This window comes from Schistocerca americana, chromosome 4, assembly GCF_021461395.2.
Source record: "Schistocerca americana isolate TAMUIC-IGC-003095 chromosome 4, iqSchAmer2.1, whole genome shotgun sequence".
Lineage (NCBI taxonomy): Eukaryota > Metazoa > Arthropoda > Insecta > Orthoptera > Acrididae > Schistocerca > Schistocerca americana.
In genome coordinates, this window is record NC_060122.1 from 208762819 (window position 1) to 208785604 (window position 22786).

The 22786-nt window shown below is 46.2% G+C and overlaps 2 protein-coding genes and 1 non-coding gene across 3 annotated transcripts in view; all 3 read right to left on the reverse strand.

Annotated features, from left to right (window-relative positions):
* LOC124613042 (glutamate receptor 1-like) overlaps positions 1 to 22786 on the reverse strand; it is a 1340173-nt gene that overhangs the window by 1285029 nt on the left and 32358 nt on the right. The window lies entirely within an intron of this gene.
* Positions 1 to 22786, reverse strand: part of LOC124613353 (skin secretory protein xP2-like) — a 176585-nt gene that overhangs the window by 98073 nt on the left and 55726 nt on the right. Inside the window, exon 3 of the mRNA XM_047142050.1 lies at positions 6204 to 6519. Within this exon, the coding sequence (XP_046998006.1) occupies positions 6204 to 6519 (316 nt within the window). The remainder of the gene's footprint in view (positions 1 to 6203; positions 6520 to 22786) is intronic.
* Trnat-ugu lies at positions 17993 to 18066 on the reverse strand. Its single transcript has one exon. It is a non-coding gene; the product is annotated as a tRNA-Thr (tRNA).

A 22786-nucleotide genomic window follows, 5' to 3' on the forward strand; every position in this document is an offset into this window, starting at 1 on the left:
CAAGGGAACGAAAGGAAACCGTTGGCTCTAACAAGTGGATTGTACTTGTGTGCCCTGATTAGACATGAATAATTATGACGTAGTCATGAGGAATATCAGCTACTGTAATGAAACAAAGATTACAAATTGTTGTGTTGGCAGAAGAGCCAACACCGTGTTACAATTGGAGGCCGAAATGCACGCGTTTTAGCTCACGCAGGGTGGCGTGAAGAGGGAAGAGCTATACTGACGTGAGGTCTGGAACATGACAAGGAATGAGAATTCAGAAAGAGGACATAATTAGTTTGATACTTAACTTGAATCCATTAATGATGAACGTCGCTCTTGACGGTACTTGATTCACAATATTATCTGTTCAGATTATAGTAACTGAATATGGCGCCTTGCTAGGTCGTAGCAAATGACGTAGCTGAAGGCTATGCTAAACTGTCGTCTCGGCAAATGAGAGCGTATGTAGACAGTGAACCATCGCTGGCAAAGTCGGCTGTACAACTGGGGCGAGTGCTAGGGAGTCTCTCTAGACTAGACCTGCCGTGTGGCGATGCTCGTTCTGTAATCACTGATAGTGGCGACACGCGAGTCCGACATATACTAACGGACCGCGGCCGATTTAAAGGCTTCCACCTGGCAAGTGTGGTGTCTGGCGGTAACACCACACGAATCACATATATTTATTGGTTCCAAATGCATTGTTTGCTCAGAAAGAACAGCGGTCAAATACTCCTCACAGAATGACGAGTGTATATATGCGTTTGGACATGGAAAAGACTGGAAAAGTCCTGATAGAAAAGACCGAACGGACAAAAAATCGTAACAACAGACTGATAATTGCGAAATTGATTTCGTAGTAATGATTACAATGGAAGGATATTGAATAAAGACAAATAGAACCCAAAAGAGTAAAATCGTGGCAGGGGGTTCTGCATACAGTGACTGTTTCATAAATCTGAAACCGTATGGCTATTATCCTGTACGAATTCATACGCTGTTTAGTTGCGAAACTTAAAATCAATTCCGGAAGACGAGGCACGGCGAGGCCACGGACGGAGACGGACGCTGGCATCAGGTCATCTGCTTGTGAATCGACTGCTCCTCTCCAAGTCCTTTGTTCCTCTGCTACTGGTGACAAAGAAATCCACTCTCTTCTCTACGTGATGATGAAGTGTGCTCCCTTATAGCTCCCGGCGAAGAAGTGTCTGATGTGCATCGTGCTCCTTCGTGAGCCCACCAAATAGGAATTTTGGCCAATATGAGATCGTGTACTTAATTTCTCCAACTGAAAGCTTGTAACAGTTTTGTTCTGGAAGGTTCGGCGTACCTTTTTGGAAGATTGTGAACAGCGAACTATCACAGTTATTTGTTCCAAGAACTTTCCAATGCAACCTAATGGAAAATTGTAGCTCCCAAATGAAAGGAGGATTCCAGGGCACAGGGTCGCAGGGATGGAAGCATTAAATCCTATTTGAGGATACGCAGAATTAATATTTATTTATTTATAAAAAACTGAAACAGCAACTGGTAACAACACAGACACACTCTCATTTGACATCGACTTAAATCTTCCTTCAATTCTGAGGCAAAGATCAAGACTTACTGGCGAAATCTTAATTAAAGATTTTACGAACAGTCAATAATTGATTACAGAGTTGTTGAACTTTGCAGGCTACAAACAGCATAGGCCGTTTAGTTAACTTGGTCAAGCAACCTATAGGTGGACTAACAACAGCTTCATCTAAACATAGAAAGTGATTTGAGCACTAGGTTGACTTTCAGAAATTACCACGGCAGACGTGCTTTACCGTATGCGACAAGTAAAGTAACTGACGTCTGGACCAAGCATAACAAACTGTCATGAACAGAGCGTCTATCAAAAATTCCACTGGTAAACTTATCCACACAAATAATTAGCAAAATATCTATCAGGCTTCGCATGAAGTGAACAGAGAACACTCACTTCAGACATGATTTCAAAATTCTAAATACCGTATATTCACATGGCAGTGCTTTTCGACTCACTTCAAACAACCTCTAGTAATATTGACATTCAAAAACAACTCTGAATCTTGATTTAGCATCAAACTTTTATCTTTTAAAAACTTAGATACTTGTATTATAGCTGCTTGTAAGGAATGACTAACTTCATGGAGGAGCACGTGCTTTTAGCTCATATTAAAAGCACTTGACATGATTGACAGATTTCTACCAAGTCTTCGATGTTCCCAAAAGTTGTAAACCATACAAGCACAAGATTCAAATAACAATCAGGGTACTGAAACTCCCTGACAGATAAAAACTGTGTGCTGGACCGAGACTCGAACTCGGGGCCTTTGCCTTTCGCGGGCAAGTGCTCTACCATCAGAGATACCCAGGCATGACTCACGCCCCGACCTCACAGCTTTACTTCTGCCAGTACCTCGTCTCCTACCGTCCAAACTTTACAGAAGCTCTCCTGCGATGGTAGAGCACCTGGCGGCGAAAGGCAAAGGTTCCGAGTTCGAGTCTCGGTCGGGCACACAGTTTTAATCTGCCAGGAAGTTTCATATCAGCGCACACTCCGCTGCAGAGTGAAAATCTCATTCTTGAATCAGAGTACTGCCTGAGCAAATCAAAGAGGCCGGACGAGGCACTAAGCCAGAAACACAGCTAGTACCGGGCATTCAACGCCATAAACAGTATGTAGCATGGACTCACGTGAAGGTCATATCTGCAAGGCAGCTCATCACTTATCACAATCTCCAGTCGGAAACAGCAGAGCCACAGAAAGGTAGCAAGCACTGCACTATCTCCGGGACAGGCTAAGACGGGCGCAGATAGCCACAGACAGCCCAGGAACAGCAACTGTGTCTTCTTCGTGACCACTGCCACACTCCAGTTCCGCTACAAGGCAGACCCAGCGAGCGCCTTCAAATACGACCGCGCCGTCACTGTTCTTCCGCTACGCCAACTCTCTGCAACCATTCTCTGTACCAGCTCACCCCCATGGCCTATAACGATCTCTCCTCTAGCCGCGGCCAACGATCCCTAGCGCTCCTTGCCAAACCTCAGCGCTCGGGTCGAGACATGAACGTTGCAAGTTGTTACGATCGACAAAGCTTGCGAGCTCCAGTTTATTACGCCCAGCCAAAACTTTTTGATACTTTGCTTTTTCAGTATTTTGTGGCAGCGGCGGCACGTTGGCGCGAGGCAAAAGGCTCATCTGTGGAGGTTGCCTGTGGTTACTTCACAAAAGTTCGATGCTATCGTACTTTATATATGCACCATTTGTGTGGGTGGACTGTTCCTTTGGAGAAAACTCCGTATTCATATTTTCCACTATGGGGAGGCCTGGTCGAGTTCAGTGAACATAGCACACAACTGCTTTCTTCCTTGAGTGCAGGTAATCCTATAAAAGACGCACGCCACCCCCTGTCGCAGTGAATGCAACAGCAGGGGCGGCTGCTCATAGTGACTCCATCAGTCCGTGTTTCCCACCTCCCATTCCTCCACCCAACCCCCCCCCCCCCCCCCCCCCCGCATCGACGCCCGGTGCGATGGCCTGGTCATCATTTGCCTCGCTAGCTGACGAGAGGCCGAGGCGAGTGAAAACTGCAAGGGCTATGCTTTCACTGCCCGCAACGAACCAGAAGAATGAATTCAACATTCATTTTAGAACTGAGAGAAGTTAATGGAAATCCTCTATAATCACCAGGCACTCTCATGGATAGACCTCCCTTTGCATATACTTCGAAATTTATCGATTAATTAGACCTATCATATCGAGAAATTAGGTGGGCTCAGCTTTCTTGATATTGTGAGACAATAAAACGCCCACAGCTGTCCTTGTGATTTTATTATTTATTTTCTGGAAACCAGTTTCTGCGCTTCAGTGAGTTGATGCTTAGGGTGCTGACACCAAAGTTTTCAGGTTATCTGCGTATCCATCTGGTACCGCGCCGCGGAATTTGAATCCGCGCCAGACGTCATGGACGTCGAAGACCCCTAGAGGTCTCTGCACCATCGCGCCGTAAGCTGTGGCGGCGCGCGCATCCTGGCCCGCATTTAGAGTGAGGGCGCCACCGTGGAACACATGGTTCCAACGGCCGATAGCGGGGCCCCCGATATAGTACTTAAGCGCCTGCCTCTCGCTCAGCCAGCCAGTCTAATCCCGAGTACGTCTCTGGACACATCGCCTCGCCTTAGACGGCTTACTACTTGTTCTGTGTACAAGTGGACGTGTTTGTTAGATTTCCTTAATCGGTCTTGTTGTTTTTCGTTCTGCCCTTCGATGGTCGTGTCCGTCCTCTCCCGTTGTGTTATTGTTCGCGGGCCTCTCCGCGGGTCCCGCCGCGCTTTCCGTCATTTCAACCGCGCGACCGTCCCGGTCACCGTTACAACAATCCAGTTATGCTGACCTCTTATGTTATACACTCCTGGAAATTGAAATAAGAACACCGTGAATTCATTGTCCCAGGAAGGGGAAACTTTATTGACACATTCCTGGGGTCAGATACATCACATGATCACACTGACAGAACCACAGGCACATAGACACAGGCAACAGAGCATGCACAATGTCGGCACTAGTACAGTGTATATCCACCTTTCGCAGCAATGCAGGCTGCTGTTCTCCCATGGAGACGATCGTAGAGATGCTGGATGTAGTCCTGTGGAACGGCTTGCCATGCCATTTCCACCTGGCGCCTCAGTTGGACCAGCGTTCGTGCTGGACGTGCAGACCGCGTGAGACGACGCTTCATCCAGTCCCAAACATGCTAAATGGGGGACAGATCCGGAGATCTTGCTGGCCAGGGTAGTTGACTTACACCTTCTAGAGCACGTTGGGTGGCACGGGATACATGCGGACGTGCATTGTCCTGTTGGAACAGCAAGTTCCTTGCCGGTCTAGGTATGGTAGAACGATGGGTTCGATGACGGTTTGGATGTACCGTGCACGATTCAGTGCCCCCTCGACGATCACCAGTGGTGTACGGCCAGTGTAGGAGATCGCTCCCCACACCATGATGCCGGGTGTTGGCCCTGTGTGCCTCGGTCGTATGCAGTCCTGATTGTGGCGCTCACCTGCACGGCGCCAAACACGCATACGACCATCATTGGCACCAAGGCAGAAGCGACTCTCATCGCTGAAGACGACACGTCTCCATTCGTCCCTCCATTCACGCCTGTCGCGACACCACTGGAGGCGGGCTGCACGATGTTGGGGCGTGAGCGGAAGACGGCCTAACGGTGTGCGGGACCGTAGCCCAGCTTCATGGAGACGGTTGCGAATGGTCCTCGCCGATACCCCAGGAGCAACAGTGTCCCTAATTTGCTGGGAAGTGGCGGTGCGGTCCCTACGGCACTGCGTAGGATCCTACGGTCTTGGCGTGCATCCGTGCGTCGCTGCGGACCGGTCCCAGGTCGACGGGCACGTGCACCTTCCGCCGACCACTGGCGGCAACATCGATGTACTGTGGAGACCTCACGCCCCACGTGTTGAGCAATTCGGCGGTACGTCCACCCGGCCTCCCGCATGCCCACTATACGCCCTCGCTCAAAGTCCGTCAACTGCACATACGGTTCACGTCCACGCTGTCGCGGCATGCTACCAGTGTTAAAGACTGCGATGGAGCTCCGTATGCCACGGCAAACTGGCTGACACTGACGGCGGCGGTGCCCAAATGCTGCGCAGCTAGCGCCATTCGACGGCCAACACCGCGGTTCCTGGTGTGTCCGCTGTGCCGTGCGTGTGATCATTGCTTGTACAGCCCTCTCGCAGTGTCCGGAGCAAGTATGGTGGGTCTGACACACCGGTGTCAATGTGTTCTTTTTTCCATTTCCAGGAGTGTGTATACAGGGATCGTATCAACCCCTTCCGTATTAAAGACAGCCTGAAGATAGTCCATTCAAGCGCCGTAACTAGTCGCAACAAAATAAATAAAATCATAAGAGAGCTGTAGGTGTTTTATTATCTCACAATAGTGAACTGTCGTCGTCCCAAAGACCTCCTACCAAAAGTATGGACATACAAAATCTTGATATTGCAGTTTAGCCAGAGATTAGAGAGGTAAGTGTCTCAATGCTGTGTGAACACGGTAGGCATCGGTAAGTGGGACGACACGGCTAACGTATTCCTACCATACGGTATACCCCTGCAAGCAGCTGACCGCTATGATGGAGTGTCGGAAACTCTGCTGGAAGGGTGTGGGAGTGCGAGGTTCGCGTACACGTATGCTGGCTGGAGCGCTGCGCGGAAATGAGCCCTGGCGGCCGTTCCGTCTTCGTGTGCGTAGCTGGCCGGGCTGCGGTGCGGGCACGAGTATATTTGATATGGCGTCCACCTGCGCATGTGCGTGGGCTGGAAATGTCACCGTCCGGGAGCTGCGCTCCGTCACTGGCCGCCACTCGACACCTGAGCCGCCTCCAGGGACCTCATCAGCTCTGCAACTCTCTCCTTCCACCTCGCTCCCACCGCCATGCTGTTCATGCTGTTGTCTGGGGAAGGCGAGCGGGATCTTCAGGTGGATTCGAATACCTACTCCTCTATCACATTAAGATTCGATTCCAGCATCTTATTCTACATAAAAATCTACAAAATATTAGTGGCCCTCTTAAACAGCGCTCATTGAACGCGATCGACCGTTGTAGACGATACACAAGTAGTAACAAGGTCTTGTGACGCGCCGCCGTTGAAGTGTCATAACATTGAAGAGGTACATATACACTACTGGCCATTAAAATTGCTACACCACGAAATGAAGTGCTACAGACGCGAAATTTAACCGACAGGAAGAAGATGCTGTGATGGGCTAATGATTAGCTTTTCAGAGCATTCACACAAGGTTGGCGCCGGTGGCGACACCTACAACGTGCTGACATGAGGATAGTTTCCAACCGATTGCTCATACACAAACAGCAGTTGACCGGCGTTGCCTGGTGAAACGTTCTGGTGATGCCTCGTGTAAGGAGGAGCAATGCGTACCATCAAGTTTCCGAATTTGATATACACTCCTGGAAATGGAAAAAAGAACACATTGACACCGGTGTGTCAGACCCACCATACTTGCTCCGGACACTGCGAGAGGGCTGTACAAGCAATGATCACACGCACGGCACAGCGGACACACCAGGAACCGCGGTGCTGGCCGTCGAATGGCGCTAGCTGCGCAGCATTTGTGCACCGCCGCCGTCAGTGTCAGCCAGTTTGCCGTGGCATACGGAGCTCCATCGCAGTCTTTAACACTGGTAGCGTGCCACGACAGCGTGGACGTGAACCGTATGTGCAGTTGACGGACTTTGAGCGAGGGCGTATAGTGGGCATGCGGGAGGCCGGGTGGACGTACCGCCAAATTGCTCAACACGTGGGGCGTGAGGTCTCCACAGTACATCGATGTTGTCGCCAGTGGTCGGCGGAAGGTGCACGTGCCCGTCGACCTGGGACCGGACCGCAGCGACGCACGGATGCACGCCAAGACCGTAGGATCCTACGCAGTGCCGTAGGGGACCGCACCGCCACTTCCCAGCAAATTAGGGACACTGTTGCTCCTGGGGTATCGGGGAGGACCATTCGCAACCGTCTCCATGAAGCTGGGCTACGGTCCCGCACACCGTTAGGCCGTCTTCCGCTCACGCCCCAACATCGTGCAGCCCGCCTCCAGTGGATCCGCGACAGGCGTGAATGGAGGGACGAATGGAGACGTGTCGTCTTCAGCGATGAGAGTCGCTTCTGCCTTGGTGCCAATGATGGTCGTATGCGTGTTTGGCGCCGTGCAGGTGAGCGCCACAATCAGGACTGCATACGACCGAGGCACACAGGGCCAACACCCGGCATCATGGTGTGGGGAGCGATCTCCTACACTGGCCGTACACCACTGGTGATCGTCGAGGGGACACTGAATAGTGCACGGTACATCCAAACCGTCATCGAACCCATCGTTCTACCATTCCTAGACCGGCAAGGGAACTTGCTGTTCCAACAGGACAATGCACGTCCGCATGTATCCCGTGCCACCCAACGTGCTATAGAAGGTGTACGTCAACTACCCTGGCCAGCAAGATCTCCGGATCTGTCCCCCATTGAGCATGTTTGGGACTGGATGAAGCGTCGTCTCACGCGGTCTGCACGTCCAGCACGAACGCTGGTCCAACTGAGGCGCCAGGCGGGAATGGCATGGCAAGCCGTTCCACAGGACTACATCCAGCATCTCTACGATCGTCTCCATGGGAGAATAGCAGCCTGCATTGCTGCGAAAGGTGGATATACACTGTACTAGTGCCGACATTGTGCATGCTCTGTTGCCTGTGTCTATGTGCCTGTGGTTCTGTCAGTGTGATCATGTGATGTATCTGACCCCAGGAATGTGTCAATAAAGTTTCCCCTTCCTGGGACAATGAATTCACGGTGTTCTTATTTCAATTTCCAGGAGTGTAGGTCGGATTGTAGTATATCGCGATTGCGGTTTATCGTGTCGCCTCATTGCTGCTCGCGTTGGTCGATATGCAATGACTGTTAGCAGAATATGTAATCGGTGGGTTCAGGAGGGTAACCGGGAACGCCGTGCTGGATCCCAATGGCCTCGTATCACTAGCAGTCGAGATGACAGGCATCTTATCCGCATGGCCTGTAAAGGATCGTACAGCCACTTCGCGATCCCTGAGTCAACAGATGGGGACGTTTGCAAGACGGCAACCTTCTGCAGGAACAGTTCGATGACGTATGCAACAGCATGGACTATCAGCTCGGAGATCATGGCTTCGGTTACCCTTGACGCAGCATCACAGACAGGAGCGCCTGCGACGGTGTACTGGACGACGAACCTGGGTTCACGAATGGCAAAACGTCATGTTTTCGGATGAATCCAGGTTCTGTTTACAGCATCATGATGGTCGCATCCGTGTTTGGCGACATAGCTGTGAACGCACATTGGAATCGTGTATTCGTCATCACCATACTGGCGTATCACCCGGTGTGATGGTGTGGGTGCCATTGGTTACTCGTCTCGGTCACCTCTTGTTGGCATTGACGGCACTTTGAACAGTGGACTTTACATTTCAGATGTGTTACGACCCGTCGCTCTATCCTTCATTCGATCCATGCGAAACCCTTCATTTCAGCAGGATAATGCACGACCGCATGTTCCAGGTCCTGTGCGGGCCTTTCTGGATACAGAAAATGTTCGATTGTTGCCCTGGCCAGCACAATGTCCAGATCTCTCACCAACTGGAAACGTCTGGTCAATGGTGGCCGAGCAACTGGCTCGTCACAATACGCCAGTCACTACTCTTCATGAACTGTGGTATCGTGTTGCAGCTGCATGGGCAGTTGTACCTGTACACTCCATCCAAGCTCTGTCTGACTCTTCGCCCAGGCGTATCAAGGCCGTTATTACGGCCAGAGGTGGTTGTTCTGGGTACTGATTTCTCAGGATCTATGCACCCAAACTGCGTGAAAATGTAATCACATGTCAGTTCTAGCATAATATATTTGTCCAATGAAAACCCGTTTATCATCTGCATTTCTTCTTGGTGTACCAATTTTAATGGCCAATAGTGTGTGTGAGACAGTTGAATGTAATCAGCTCAGCAGGATAAGTCTGCGAGGACACGTGACAGTGTGACGAAAAAGAATTGTACTGTTGGGCGTGTCCATGAGCGTCACCTGAAGCTGCAGTGTTTGTTAATACGTCTACAAGGAATGGTGTACCACTCACAGACAAGTAAAACCTGTAACACTTTACATAGATCCAATTCCTCCAGTGCTAAGTATCATGCTTGGGATTACAAGTTTCCTCCTGTGAATTGGATCAGCTGACTGGGTTTCACCTTTACCCATACATTGAAGAAGCTTTGCAAAAGTTCATTCCCAAGTATCACGATGTCTTCCTCTGCTCCTGCATCCGCCCGTAGGTGGAAAAAAAATGAGCTTATGTGCTGATTTTACTGACACTGTCCATACGTCACATGTGTATAAGGCTAACGGTAGGAAGACAGATGTGTGCAGCCGAAGTTTTATGGACGTACTCGCAGAGTGTGATCACGATTTTTTTTTATTCATCAGTCTTCTAACTGGTTTCCTACGGCCCACAACGAATTCCTCTCCTGTGCCACCCTCTTCAACAGAGCAGCATTTGCAGCCTTGTAACCTACGTCCTCAATAATTTGTTTTTGTCTTTCTCTACGGCTTTCAATCTCTCCAATTCCCTTTGGTACCATGAAAGTTATTCGCTGATGACTTAGCAGATGTCCTACATTCCTGTCGCTTATTTTTGTCAGTATTTTCCACATATTCCTTTCCTCGCTGATTCTCCTCACTTGGCAAATGCTTCCAATCGCTTCTTTTCCGATTTTCCCTCTGTCCATGTTTCACTACTATACTATGTTAATTTTCCAAACGCACATCATCAGAAGTTTCGTCCTCGAATTAAACCCTATGTTTGATACTATGATACTAGTAGACTTCTCTTGGTCATGAATGCCCTTCTTTCCAGTGTTTTTATGTCCTTCTTACTCCGTCCGTAATGTGTTACTTTGGTGCCTTCATCTACTCCGTGCTCACCAATCCTGACGTTAACCTTGTCGCTGTTCTTATTTCTGCTACTTTTCATTACCCTCTGAGTCGTGGCGGCTTCCGTGAGGGCGCACACGCGATCCTGCTGGCACCACTTTTGCGTGCGTTGCATCGGCTCTGGCCCTTCGTCGTATTATCTTCCATTGGTCATGTATTCCCTCTTGGGCTGTTTGGTGGCGATTGGTGTGTCGGACATGGAGCTGGATGGGTGCGCCTGAGTACTCAGCGTCCTGGCGATAGTAGCTAGTTAACGCTATTGACCGTTGGGCTATGGGGGCCAGCGTTTTCCCGCAGTTTTGAGGGCAAGGAGCGATTCTCGCCACGTGACATCTGCTTAAAACGTACATCAGTCAGTTGTGGTGCACTTAATACGCCGTCATGTATTGAACAACTTGTTAGCCACCACGAGTGGCAGGGTAGGATTATGCAGCGCCTGTCTGGAGTTCTGAGGCTATTGAACTCCTTGGCATTTGTTTGAAATTACCTATGAAGCTTGTTTAGTGAGTACTGTACTTAATACTGTCTGACTCTGTCCGGTGTGAGCTGGCGAGGAATCCAGTTTCTTTATACCTTCCGGTGACCCCTATATGGGTTTGTGTCTCAATATTGAAGTTTTCTGTACGCTCCAAGCTAATTGTTTTCGATGTTCATCTTATACTTGAAATCATCGTTTGTTATTATTGAGTATTTGATACTGCTGACTTTAATTTATTTTTGTTGTAGCTCTTATGGCCCTTCCTGGGGCGAGTTACTGGATTTTCCCATTACCGAAAGTTGCGTGCGCTCAGCCTAAAACTAAGCACGTGTGGGTCACGTGTGTGTTTGCGTGCTTGTATTTCCACACTCTCTTACTCCGTGTTGAGGAGCCTTTGGGTTATAATTGTATAGTTTAACCGATCATCGGCAATTTGGTGCGTATCCCAATGACGGTGTCTATTAGCATCTAAGCCGCGCGGGATTAGCCGAGCGGTCTAGCGCGCTACAGTCATGAACTGTGCGGCTGGTCCCGGCGGAAGTTAGAGTCCTCCCTCAGGCATGGGTGTGTGTGTTTGTCCTTAGGATAATTTAGGTTAAGTAGTGTGTAAGCTTAGGGACAGATGACATTAGCAATTAAGTCCCATACGATTTCACACACATTTGAACATTTTTTTATTAGTATCTAAGAGTGGTCCGTAAGGGTATACCTTGATTTTTTAAGTCTTGTTGGAAATATTATGTAATTATTCTTTTAAATGACTAGTACATTGCTTCTTGCTATTGCTGGGAAGGTTTAACTTGCAATCTTATGAGCGCGCCCTCCCATACTGAAGTTTTAATATTTTAATTTTCAGTGGTCCTTTCAAACATTACTGTGCATGTTAATTTTTATCAGTCTTGATTTATTGTTTGTTGTTTGGTATATACTGACAGCCTTGTATCGGCAGCTGTTGATGCATTGCCGTTCTGCTGCTCCGGGGCAGTTACGCGTTTTCTTTCTGCATCTTTCCTTTTCCTTCTGCGTTTTCATTCCCGTCATCACACGAGGCCTAGGTGTTGGCAATTCACATTGAATTCTGTGGATCTCCCGTTCCAGCCTCAAGTCGTTTGTTGTTATTCATTTGGTATCGTGTCACGGCGGAGGTGTGGCTGCATTAGGAAGTAACTGACTCAGTATTTCTGTTATTGTAAGGCCCTTGTGGGCATTTGATGAAAGCCTTTGGGCAAACTGAGCACTGAGTTCCATTTTTCTTTAAATGATTAAGAGTTTAATTGTGATTATCATTTTGATTGTGTTTTAGGGACCCGGTAATTTTTTTTAAGTACCGGCACTTAACGAGATTTACGTGGAACAGGCCTGTGGCCAATCACAAAAGTACTACTGTTCCTTTGGTTTTACATGCGGGTAGCCTTTGGGTAACTAACCCGTATCTTCTCTACATTAGAGCAGAATAACTAGTAGAGAGGTATGCATTTCAATGTTTTTTTTTAATTTACGGTTTGTTGAACTTATATTCAAGTCCTGTTGAGTGATGGACTCACAGCTGCGATCTAGCTGCGCGGACAGAGTCCCGTCGCAGGTTTATTTAATGGTTTGTAGTCGGGCCGCCATTGTGTGATACATTTTTTGAGTGCTATTTGTAATTTTATGTATAATGCAAATTTCCTTATACTGTATGAATTTAATTTAAAAATATTAACGATTTATATGTATTTCGCAGGAATCTTGTGAACTGTTATCAAATAAAAATATTTGCTTATGAATGATTAACGACCCATCAAGTTGGGCCATCCTTCCACGTGTTTTCCTTAAATTAATCCAGATCCTTGTACTTGGTCTTACTTTCGTCTCACTTTGAATTTTAATTCCACTCTTGGACCTTTATTTTATTTCTCTCTTCGCTTCTTCGATGTATAAATTGAACACCAGGGGCGAAGGACTACAACTCTGCCTCACATCTTTTTTAATTCGAGCACTTCGTTCTTGGTCTTGAACTCTTTTAGTTCCCCTCGGTTCTGGTACGTGTTGTACAGACTGTAGCGCCTAGAACCGCTCGGTCACAGCGGCCGGCCGGTAACATAACAACTCTGTGAATTATTAACATTTTTGCTTTCAATTTTGCTGTTGCGATGTGTCTTTTTCCTGTGAAATAAAGGTTGTAAGTAACTGTACTAATATTTTTGCTATGGAATATTGTAAAGTTGTACTGTTTTACTATTTTTAATGGAATCAATTTCGAATTCAAGCTAGTTGTATGTAGACACGATGACTTAGGCAGGATTGTGCGTTGTTGTCAAAGAGAATGGTGAAGTTGCAATCTCGTTATCGCTGGACGTGCGAGCGCGCACGCAGTACAGTGTAGAACAGTGCTGAGATGAGAAGAGTCGAGTCGCGAACGGTAGAGAGAGCAGCCATGCGGCGTGGGTGTTGAGACTTGGTCGTAAGACAGCGGTGCTAAAAATCCAATGGCTCGACGGTAGGTTGGTATGATCAGGCACAGTGTAAGGTATTACGTGGGCACAGCGCAATCACTGAAAGGGGATATCAGTTAACATGCAGACTACCGCGGGTCCAATTTCACTCACTGTGCAAGAAGCTGCAACAAGAAGAGCCTGTGTCACACATTGTCAACGAACAGTGCCTTACATCCACCGATGACGACTCAACACGGAGTGAATAATGGCAAGATATTTCCAAGTGTTGATCATCAGTTCTAGCTAAAACAGATTACCAAAGTAGTTTCCATCCTATTCATTATTACGAACGAGAGAAAATCCTAATGTACGAGAAGAAATTGCAATGTTTTCTTCTTTCTCTTCTTTTTTTAATAAAATAGTGATGTCAAATAAAATAATTATGCATTGAGTAACTTTTTGATACGATGGAAGAAGTAACAGCAATTTAAATTTCAGTAGTTTGCAATACGGCGATTAACTAAAATGTTTACCCCTAGTAATTTGAACAGCAATTACAAAGCAGTGCTTAAGAAAGTAAAAGACATCAAAGATATTGACTAATTTTTCAATGTAAATTTTCATTTACGCCAATGCTATCAACCAGAAGAGTCTGTTAAGACTTGAGTAAATAATGGTAGTAATTGTGTAAAATGATTTTCAGTAACTGTTTACGAATAATAATGAAAGTTGAAGCTATTTGAAGTCCGTAAAATAATTTTTCGAATTTTGACATACTTCCGTAATTGAAAGTTAGCTTTGCAGATTTCGAAGGTGTGAATTATATGAGTGATTATTGAACATGGCTCTAATTATTACGATGTTCTCCAATTTAAATGACTGCATTTGGTAACGAGTAGCTATAACCGCTTTTTGAGCAAAACAAACGACAGTAAGCTTTATAGTGTGTGCGTCACGGGTTTAAATATTACGTAAACATTCACAGCTGATGAAATTTTGTTGTTCTGTGTTCATTGCTAAATTGTTTCCATGCCTTACAATTTAACTGAAAGGTATTTCGCCAGTGTAACATATTCGTTTGAAGCTGTGCTAACGTAATATTCAACAATTTCGTTCTGTTTTAGTCTGATACAAACCAAGTATTCTTATGTAAATTTACCAGTAATACAAATCAACAATCACAGAAACAATAATTTTGCAAACATAGTTATCTGGCGACTGTTAAGGTGCTTTACTCACTAACTAAATTCATTTTTTTCCGAACTACTGTGATTCCAGTGTATTCTTATATTTCATTTTGCTTTAAACGAAATTGATCTTATATTCTCATTGATAAGAGCATTCGTGGTTTGGTTATACGAGTAGTAGCACTTACATCTCGCGGATTTCATTAATTCTCTGGAGCTGCTGCCTTTCCCGCACAGTAAGGAAATTTAGGTACACGGCTCATTTAAATCCTGATTAACTGGAAGTCTAAAGGGTTGTTATAGTAGCAGTCAACACTGGTAGCATTACCTGATTTGATTTCAACTGACTGACTTCCACAGGGTACGACACACCTGCAGAAACTTATGGAATGTCTTTGCAACTGCCGTCAGCTGTGATCGAGCGGTTCTAGGTGCTTCAGTCCGGAACCACGTTGCTGCTACGGGCGCAGGTTCGAATCCTGCCTCAGGCATGGATGTGAGTTAGGCTTAAGCAATTCTAGGTCTAGAGGACTGATGACATCAGATGTTAAGTCCCAGATCTGGACAACTTGATTTGCAATAGCTATTAGAAATAGATTTTCTGATACTTGGAGTTCGTTCTCTTAGTCACTGGCACGACATCTTGGAGGCCCATATTAATCTATGCAGATGACTGACAACCATTCCGATTAACTCCTCCCCATCTTAAAAATGAAAGTTGATGTGGCACATATGAACATGCGTAACAGCAAAAAATTTATGTGTGAACCTTAAAATTTGTTTTCTTTCCTTCTCTGCCTTTATTAAAGTGTCTATATCACTGATATAAGATGCATTATACAGTTTTAGCTTCCTTGTTATGTCTTCAATTTGTAACTTAAATCACATTCCAAATTTACGTAATGTGAAATGTATTCATAAAAAACCTTTCTATTTCCGGCAATTTTATACGTAACTCGATTTATTTTGTTTGTCTGGAATTAGAAAAATCGTTATCTACGGTGTGTGCGACATTTCTAAAAGCCACATTCCAATGGACCGTAGAAGAATTCACTACTCACTTTATAAGGACAGTGTCTGTGTCTCTATTTTATAATGCGAAATGGTAATACCACAGATGTTGAAAAGAACCATCGACCCGCAGTTTGTGTCAGACGGAATTTCGCCACCCCAGTATATTAAAAACGCAGAAGTTCCACTCCGTCGACTGACCATGTGCTGTCTAGACACATCGCAAATGTACAATATACAGATTAGACTGCAGTGCGATGCAACGAGTCCTTTTAGTACAGAAGCCCTCTTACGGCGCACAAAATTTCCTCACATATTGCTGACTACTCACTGGAACTAGACTGGTAAACCGCCTCGAAGTCCCTGATGACAATAACAATTTACAATTCCGTTCCAGATTTGTTTCTTGATACGCGGAACACGTAAACAGTACTCCCGGAAACAATAACGTCCCATCTGTGTATTACCACCGGAATTTACTGAAAACACTGCAGCAGGATTCCATACGTTGTTAGAGAGCGGTCGGACGATCATACAAATACTTCCGTCTGCATTTTGCCTGTTACATGGTAAGCCATATTACGACAAAACAAAATTCACTATATGTATAGCTTTCCATGTTGTTTTTTTCTGTGTAAAAGAAATAATACAGAAGGGGGAGCTCAATGCGAAACATAGAAAGATGTAATGAACTATCTGTGAGCAGGTAGACGGAGGAACAATCTGCAAACTGAAGTATTACCACAACTATATTTTCTCATGTATGGTAAGTCACCTTTCTTATTTTTCCTTTCCGCTCTTCAGAATAGATTCAAATATCCACAAATTTCACGCATGTAGACATACGCAAATAAATATATATACACATGCTGTAACCCAACTATCTACTGTCATTGTATACTGCTGTATTATTTAATTTATCGCCATTTGTTCTCAGATACAGTCCAAGCATTTAAGAAATATAGGTGTTTAACCTATCTAAACTGTGAAAACGTGTGTGTGTGTGTGTGTGTGTGTGTGTGTGTTAAGCGTAATGCATGTTTGTATGTCTGGGATCTTGTTACAAACCACTTGATTGCAATCAACTAAATTTGGCACAGAAAGAGCAGACCACATTATTATCAGCACTGTGGGGTTTATAACCTCCTAGCACCAATAGGAGCAGAGATATGGCCAAAAACGTGTGTTTTCAAGCATGACAGGCATGTTGTGTTGGAACAGTATCAGTCTGCAAAATCAACCTACCTTGCAGGGAAGCTTGCGTGTCGGCGGCAAGACGTCATTTTCTGCGCCCTGTCATATATGCTGTCCTACATGCCACGGATGCTCTATGGGAACAATATCGGCCTGCTTTATCACCCTGTTTACAATGGTGGCCTCTATATAAAGGGGCAATTAAATATCCTTGAAACCCCTGACATGTAGCCCGCCTTGGATGGTAGGCATAATGTGTGAGTAGTTTGGGCTGCCTTATTGAACTGTATTGCAGGGGTACACAGCCGATGAGCAAGAATGTGGTATGATTGAGATGAACAGAGGAGGGGATGGCAGAGTGACAGAGAGGAGGAAATAGTCAGGGAGTGGGAGGAGGCAGTTGGAAAGTATAGATGGATAGTGGGCAGGTGGGATAGGGGGAGGCAGAGATGGATAAACCGAGAGTATAGAGAGAAAGGTGGGGGGAAGATATGGTCAGATAGAGGGGCTGGAGGAAACTTATAAACAGAAGGAAGGGAACATGTAGATACAGAGTAAGGAGAAGGACACAGGCGGAAAGAGATGGGAGGATGAGGTTGACAGAGAGGTGAGCACATGGGGAGAAGCAGGAATGTTCGATATGTATAGCGAAACTGCAGGGAAGAGGCTAGTCAATATATTGCACAGTTGGTAGAGCACTTGCCTGCAAAAGGCAAAGGTCCTGAGCTCGAGTTTAGGTCCTACATAAAGTTTTAATATGTCAGGAAGTTTCATTTGACTGGTTGTTCGCATAGACAGGTGCCTGATCAGTATCAAAAACAACAAATAAATGCCTTTGCCTAAGACGGTTCCATTGGAATAGCCTTCATTACTTCAGCTGAATATATAGCAATCAGTTAATATTAATTTGCAGCACATTATGTGTATCTAGCAGTGTACTGATAAACCAGATCTGGTTCGCATCATATTACCTCCTAATGGGATGCAAGCAGAAGACTGCAACTGAAAATTGTACTGTAATTGTATATATCAAGACAGTAACTGTTCTCGAAAGAACAGATACCATTGGTGCCGGTGCAGCTTCTCTAGAATAAATGATAATTAATTGAAACCCTCCACTGCCGACAGGTGTTGATATACCTCGATGGGGACAGCTGAAAATGTGTTACCCGACCGGGACTCGAACCCGGGCTCTCCTGCTTACATGGCAGACGCTCTATCCATCTGAGCCACCGAGAACGCAGATGAATAGCGCGACTGCAGGGACTTATCCCTTTCACACTTCCCGTGAGACCCACATTCCCAACCGTCCACAATCTACATATGTAATGTACGTAATAGATCTTTGCCCATTCACTCATTACTCGCGCGCACTAAGGTGACGCAGGAGGTCCCGGGTTCGAGTCCCGATCGGAGCACACATTTTCAGCTGTCCCCATCGAGGTATATCAGCAACACCTGTCGGCAGCTGAGGATTTCAATTAATTATCATTTATTCTAGAGAAGCTTCACGGTCATCAATAGTATCTGTTCTTTCGAGAACAGTTACCATCATCGTATATATAGTTAAAAGGCTACCCATTCGTTGACCATAGTCAGTGCGAATGCGCACAGCTTGCCCGAACTCTTACAAGAATCGTCACCTTAGTGTGCGAGAATAATGAGTGAATGGGCAAAGATCTATTAGGTACATTACGTATGTAGATTCTGGACAGTTGGGAACTTGGGTCTCGCGGGAAGCGAGCAGGGGATATGTCCGTGTAGTCGCGCTATTCGTTTGTGTTCTCGGTAGCTCAGATGGATAGAACGTCTGCCATGTAAGCAGGAGATCCTGGGTTCTAGTCCCGGTCGTTCACACATTTTCAGATTACACCATTGAGGTATATCAACAACACCTGTCGGCAGCTGAGGGTTTTAATTTATTATCATTTAGTGTAATTGTAGGAAGGCTATTTTAGTAGGAGAACTGAAACTAGTTGGAGTACACCAATCTACAGTTGAGTGTATACTGCAGCGGCTTAAGCAAATCACTGCCAATCCAATTCGCGATCTAGAAGACTCCGAGTATCATCATACTGGGAAGATCAGTTCTTATGTCTAGAGTAAATGTCAGAGGACTCGCACGACACCTGAAATTCTCGATGAAGTAAATAATATGAGAGCAACGCCATCTTCGTAGACAAGCTTTCAAGAGGAGCATAGCGGCCAAAGAACACTTCTTACGCAAACAAAGGTGTAAATACACTCCTGGAAATTGAAATAAGAACACCGTGAATTCATTGTCCCAGGAAGGGGAAACTTTATTGACACATTCCTGGGGTCAGATACATCACATGATCACACTGACAGAACCACAGGCACATAGACACAGGCAACAGAGCATGCACAATGTCGGCACTAGTACAGTGTATATCCACCTTTCGCAGCAATGCAGGCTGCTATTCTTCCATGGAGAAGATCGTAGAGATGCTGGATGTAGTCCTGTGGAACGGCTTGCCATGCCATTTCCACCTGGCGCCTCAGTTGGACCAGCGTTCGTGCTGGACGTGCAGACCGCGTGAGACGACGCTTCATCCAGTCCCAAACATGCTAAATGGGGGACAGATCCGGAGATCTTGCTGGCCAGGGTAGTTGACTTACACCTTCTAGAGCACGTTGGGTGGCACGGGATACATGCGGACGTGCATTGTCCTGTTGGAACAGCAAGTTCCCTTGCCGGTCTAGGAATGGTAGAACGATGGGTTCGATGACGGTTTGGATGTACCGTGCACTATTCAGTGTCCCCTCGACGATCACCAGTGGTGTACGGCCAGTGTAGGAGATCGCTCCCCACACCATGATGCCGGGTGTTGGCCCTGTGTGCCTCGGTCGTATGCAGTCCTGATTGTGGCGCTCACCTGCACGGCGCCAAACACGCATACGTACCAAGGCAGAAGCGACGCTCATCGCTGAAGACGACACGTCTCCATTTGTCCCTCCATTCACGCCTGTCGCGACACCACTGGAGGCGGGCTGCACGATGTTGGGGCGTGAGCGGAAGACGGCCTAACGGTGTGCGGGACCGTAGCCCAGCTTCATGGAGACGGTTGCGAATGGTCCTCGCCGATACCCCAGGAGCAACAGTGTCCCTAATTTGCTGGGAAGTGGCGGTGCGGTCCCCTACGGCACTGCGTAGGATCCTACGGTCTTGGCGTGCATCCGTGCGTCGCTGCGGTCCGGTACCAGGTCGACGGGCACGTGCACCTTCCGCCGACCACTGGCGACAACATCGATGTACTGTGGAGACCTCACGCCCCACGTGTTGAGCAATTCGGCGGTACGTCCACCCGGCCTCCCGCATGCCCACTATACGCCCTCGCTCAAAGTCCGTCAACTGCACATACGGTTCACGTCCACGCTGTCGCGGCATGCTACCAGTGTTAAAGACTGCGATGGAGCTCCGTATGCCACGGCAAACTCGCTGACACTGACGGCGGCGGTGCACAAATGCTGCGCAGCTAGCGCCATTCGACGGCCAACACTGCGGTTCCTGGTGTGTCCGCTGTGCCGTGCGTGTGATCATTGCTTGTACAGCCCTCTCGCAGTGTCCGGAGCAAGTATGGTGGGTCTGACACACCGGTGTCAATGTGTTCTTTTTTCCATTTCCAGGAGTGTAGAACAGTGGGCAAAGCAACATTAAAACTGGAGCACTCAAGAGTGGTCGAAAACGTTATTCACAGACGCCTCTACGTCCAAAGTACGAGTTTTCGGAAACTATTGTCGAGTGCTTGTTCGTCGAGTTCGCAGAGAACGTACGAAGAGTGAATGTGTGACGCCAACGATGAACCATGGTGGAGGGTCGGTTATAGTATGTAGATACTTTGACGGTGCTAAAGTTGGTGCTCTAGTGAGAATTAATGGAACATTATGGAATGTAGGCTTTCACAGGATACTGATCAAAAATGCAGTTCCATCTGGCAAGAGACTTACTGGTCGTGTGTTTGTTTTGCAGCAGGATAACGATCTCCAAAATGCTTCTAATGTCAGCAGGGAGTATATCAGTCAAAAGAGAAGTATGAGGAAGTGAAGAATGTGATTTAGCACGTCAGCCAATGGACTTAAACCCCATTGAATCCTATGTGATTAAAGGAAGGTCAGAAAACAAATATCTAATGTTGAAGATCTGTGGAATAATTTACGAACACGTTACACTGCAATATCTTTAAAAACACGACAAAATCTTGTCTTTAGAATGCCAAGAGTTTCTACAGCTGAAGGTGGTGGTGGTGGTTAGTGTTTAACGTCCCGTCGACAACGACGTCATTAGAGACGGAGCGCAAGCTCGGGTTAGGGAAGGATTGGAAAGGAAATCGGCCGTGCCCTTTCAAAGGAACCATCCCGGCATTTGGCTGAAACGATTTAGGGAAATCACGGAAAACGTAAGTCAGGATGACTGGAGACGGGGTTGAACCGTCGTCCTCCCGAATGCGAGTCCAGTGTGCTAACCACTGCGCCACCTCGCTCGGTACAGCTGAAGGCAAAGGGTGAGTACTTTGAAGCGGCACCAATCCAAATTTTATTGTACTGTACTTAATAAGGTTGTTGTTGTGGTCTTCAGTCCGAAGACTCCTTTGATGCATCTCTCCATGCTGTTCTATCCTGTGTGAGCGTCTTCGTCTCTGGATAACTACGGCAACCTACATCTTTCTCATTCTGCTTACTGTATTCATGTTTTTAGTCTCGGTCTGTGATATTTACCCCCAACACTTCCCTCCAATACTAAATTGGTGCTCCCTTGATGTCTCAGAATATGTTCTATCAAACGGTCTCTTCTGTTGGTCGAAATGTTCCACAAATTTCATGCCTTCCCAAGTCTATCGAGTATTATCCAGTTAGTTAAATGATCGACCCATCTAATCTTTGGCATTCTTCTGCAGAAACAGATTTCGAAAGCTTCTATTCTCTTTTTATCTAACCTATTTATCGCCCATGTTTCTCTTCCACACACGGCTACATTCCAGACAAACACTTTCAGATAAGTCTTCCTAATCACTAAAATATGTATTCGATTATAACAAATTTCTCTTTTTCAGAAATGCTTTTCTTTCCATTGGCAGTCTGCATTTTATATCCTCTCTGCTTCAGCCATCATCACCTGTATTGCTCCCCAAATAGCAAAATTCTTCTACTACTTTCAGTGTCTTGTTTCCTGGTATGATTTCCTTAGCATCAGCTCATTTAAATCGACGACATTCGTTTACCCTTGCTTAGCTTTCGTTGATGTTCATCTTACGACCTCCTTTTAAGACAATGTTCATTCCGTTCAACTGCTCTTCCAAGTCCTTTGCTGTCTCTTACAGATTTAAAATCTCATCGGCAAACCTCTATTTCCTTACTTCTTCTCCCTGAACTTTAATTCCTGCTCCAAATTTTTCTTTGGTTTCCTTTACTGCTTGTTCAGTGCACATATTGAATAACATCGGGGTAGACTACAGCCTTGTCTCACTCCCTTTTCAACCACTTTCATGCACCTCGACTCTTATAAATGTCGTCTGATTTCTGTTCAGGTATTTTACCCCTGCTAGCTTCAGAATTTCAAGGAGAGCGTTCCAGTGGACATTGCAAAAAGCTTTCTCTAAGTCTACAAATACTATAAATGTAAATTTGGCTTTTATTAACCTACCTTCTAAGATAAGACGTGGGAATAATATTTCCTACCTTTCTCTTGCCCAAACTAGTCTTCCCCAGTAGCATAGTCCATGACTGCACTGCCTTAGACCGCTCGGCTAATCTCGCGCGGCAGCGATATTGAATTTCACTAAATTTAACTGGCAGGTGTGAAAATTATAGAACAGTCAGTTTAATGAGTCATGGTAGCAAATTACAAACACGAATTATTTACCAAAGAATGGAAAAATTGATCGCGATCTCTAGTATTTACTTAGATCGCGTTGCGTTATAATTCACTTCCGGTTGCGCA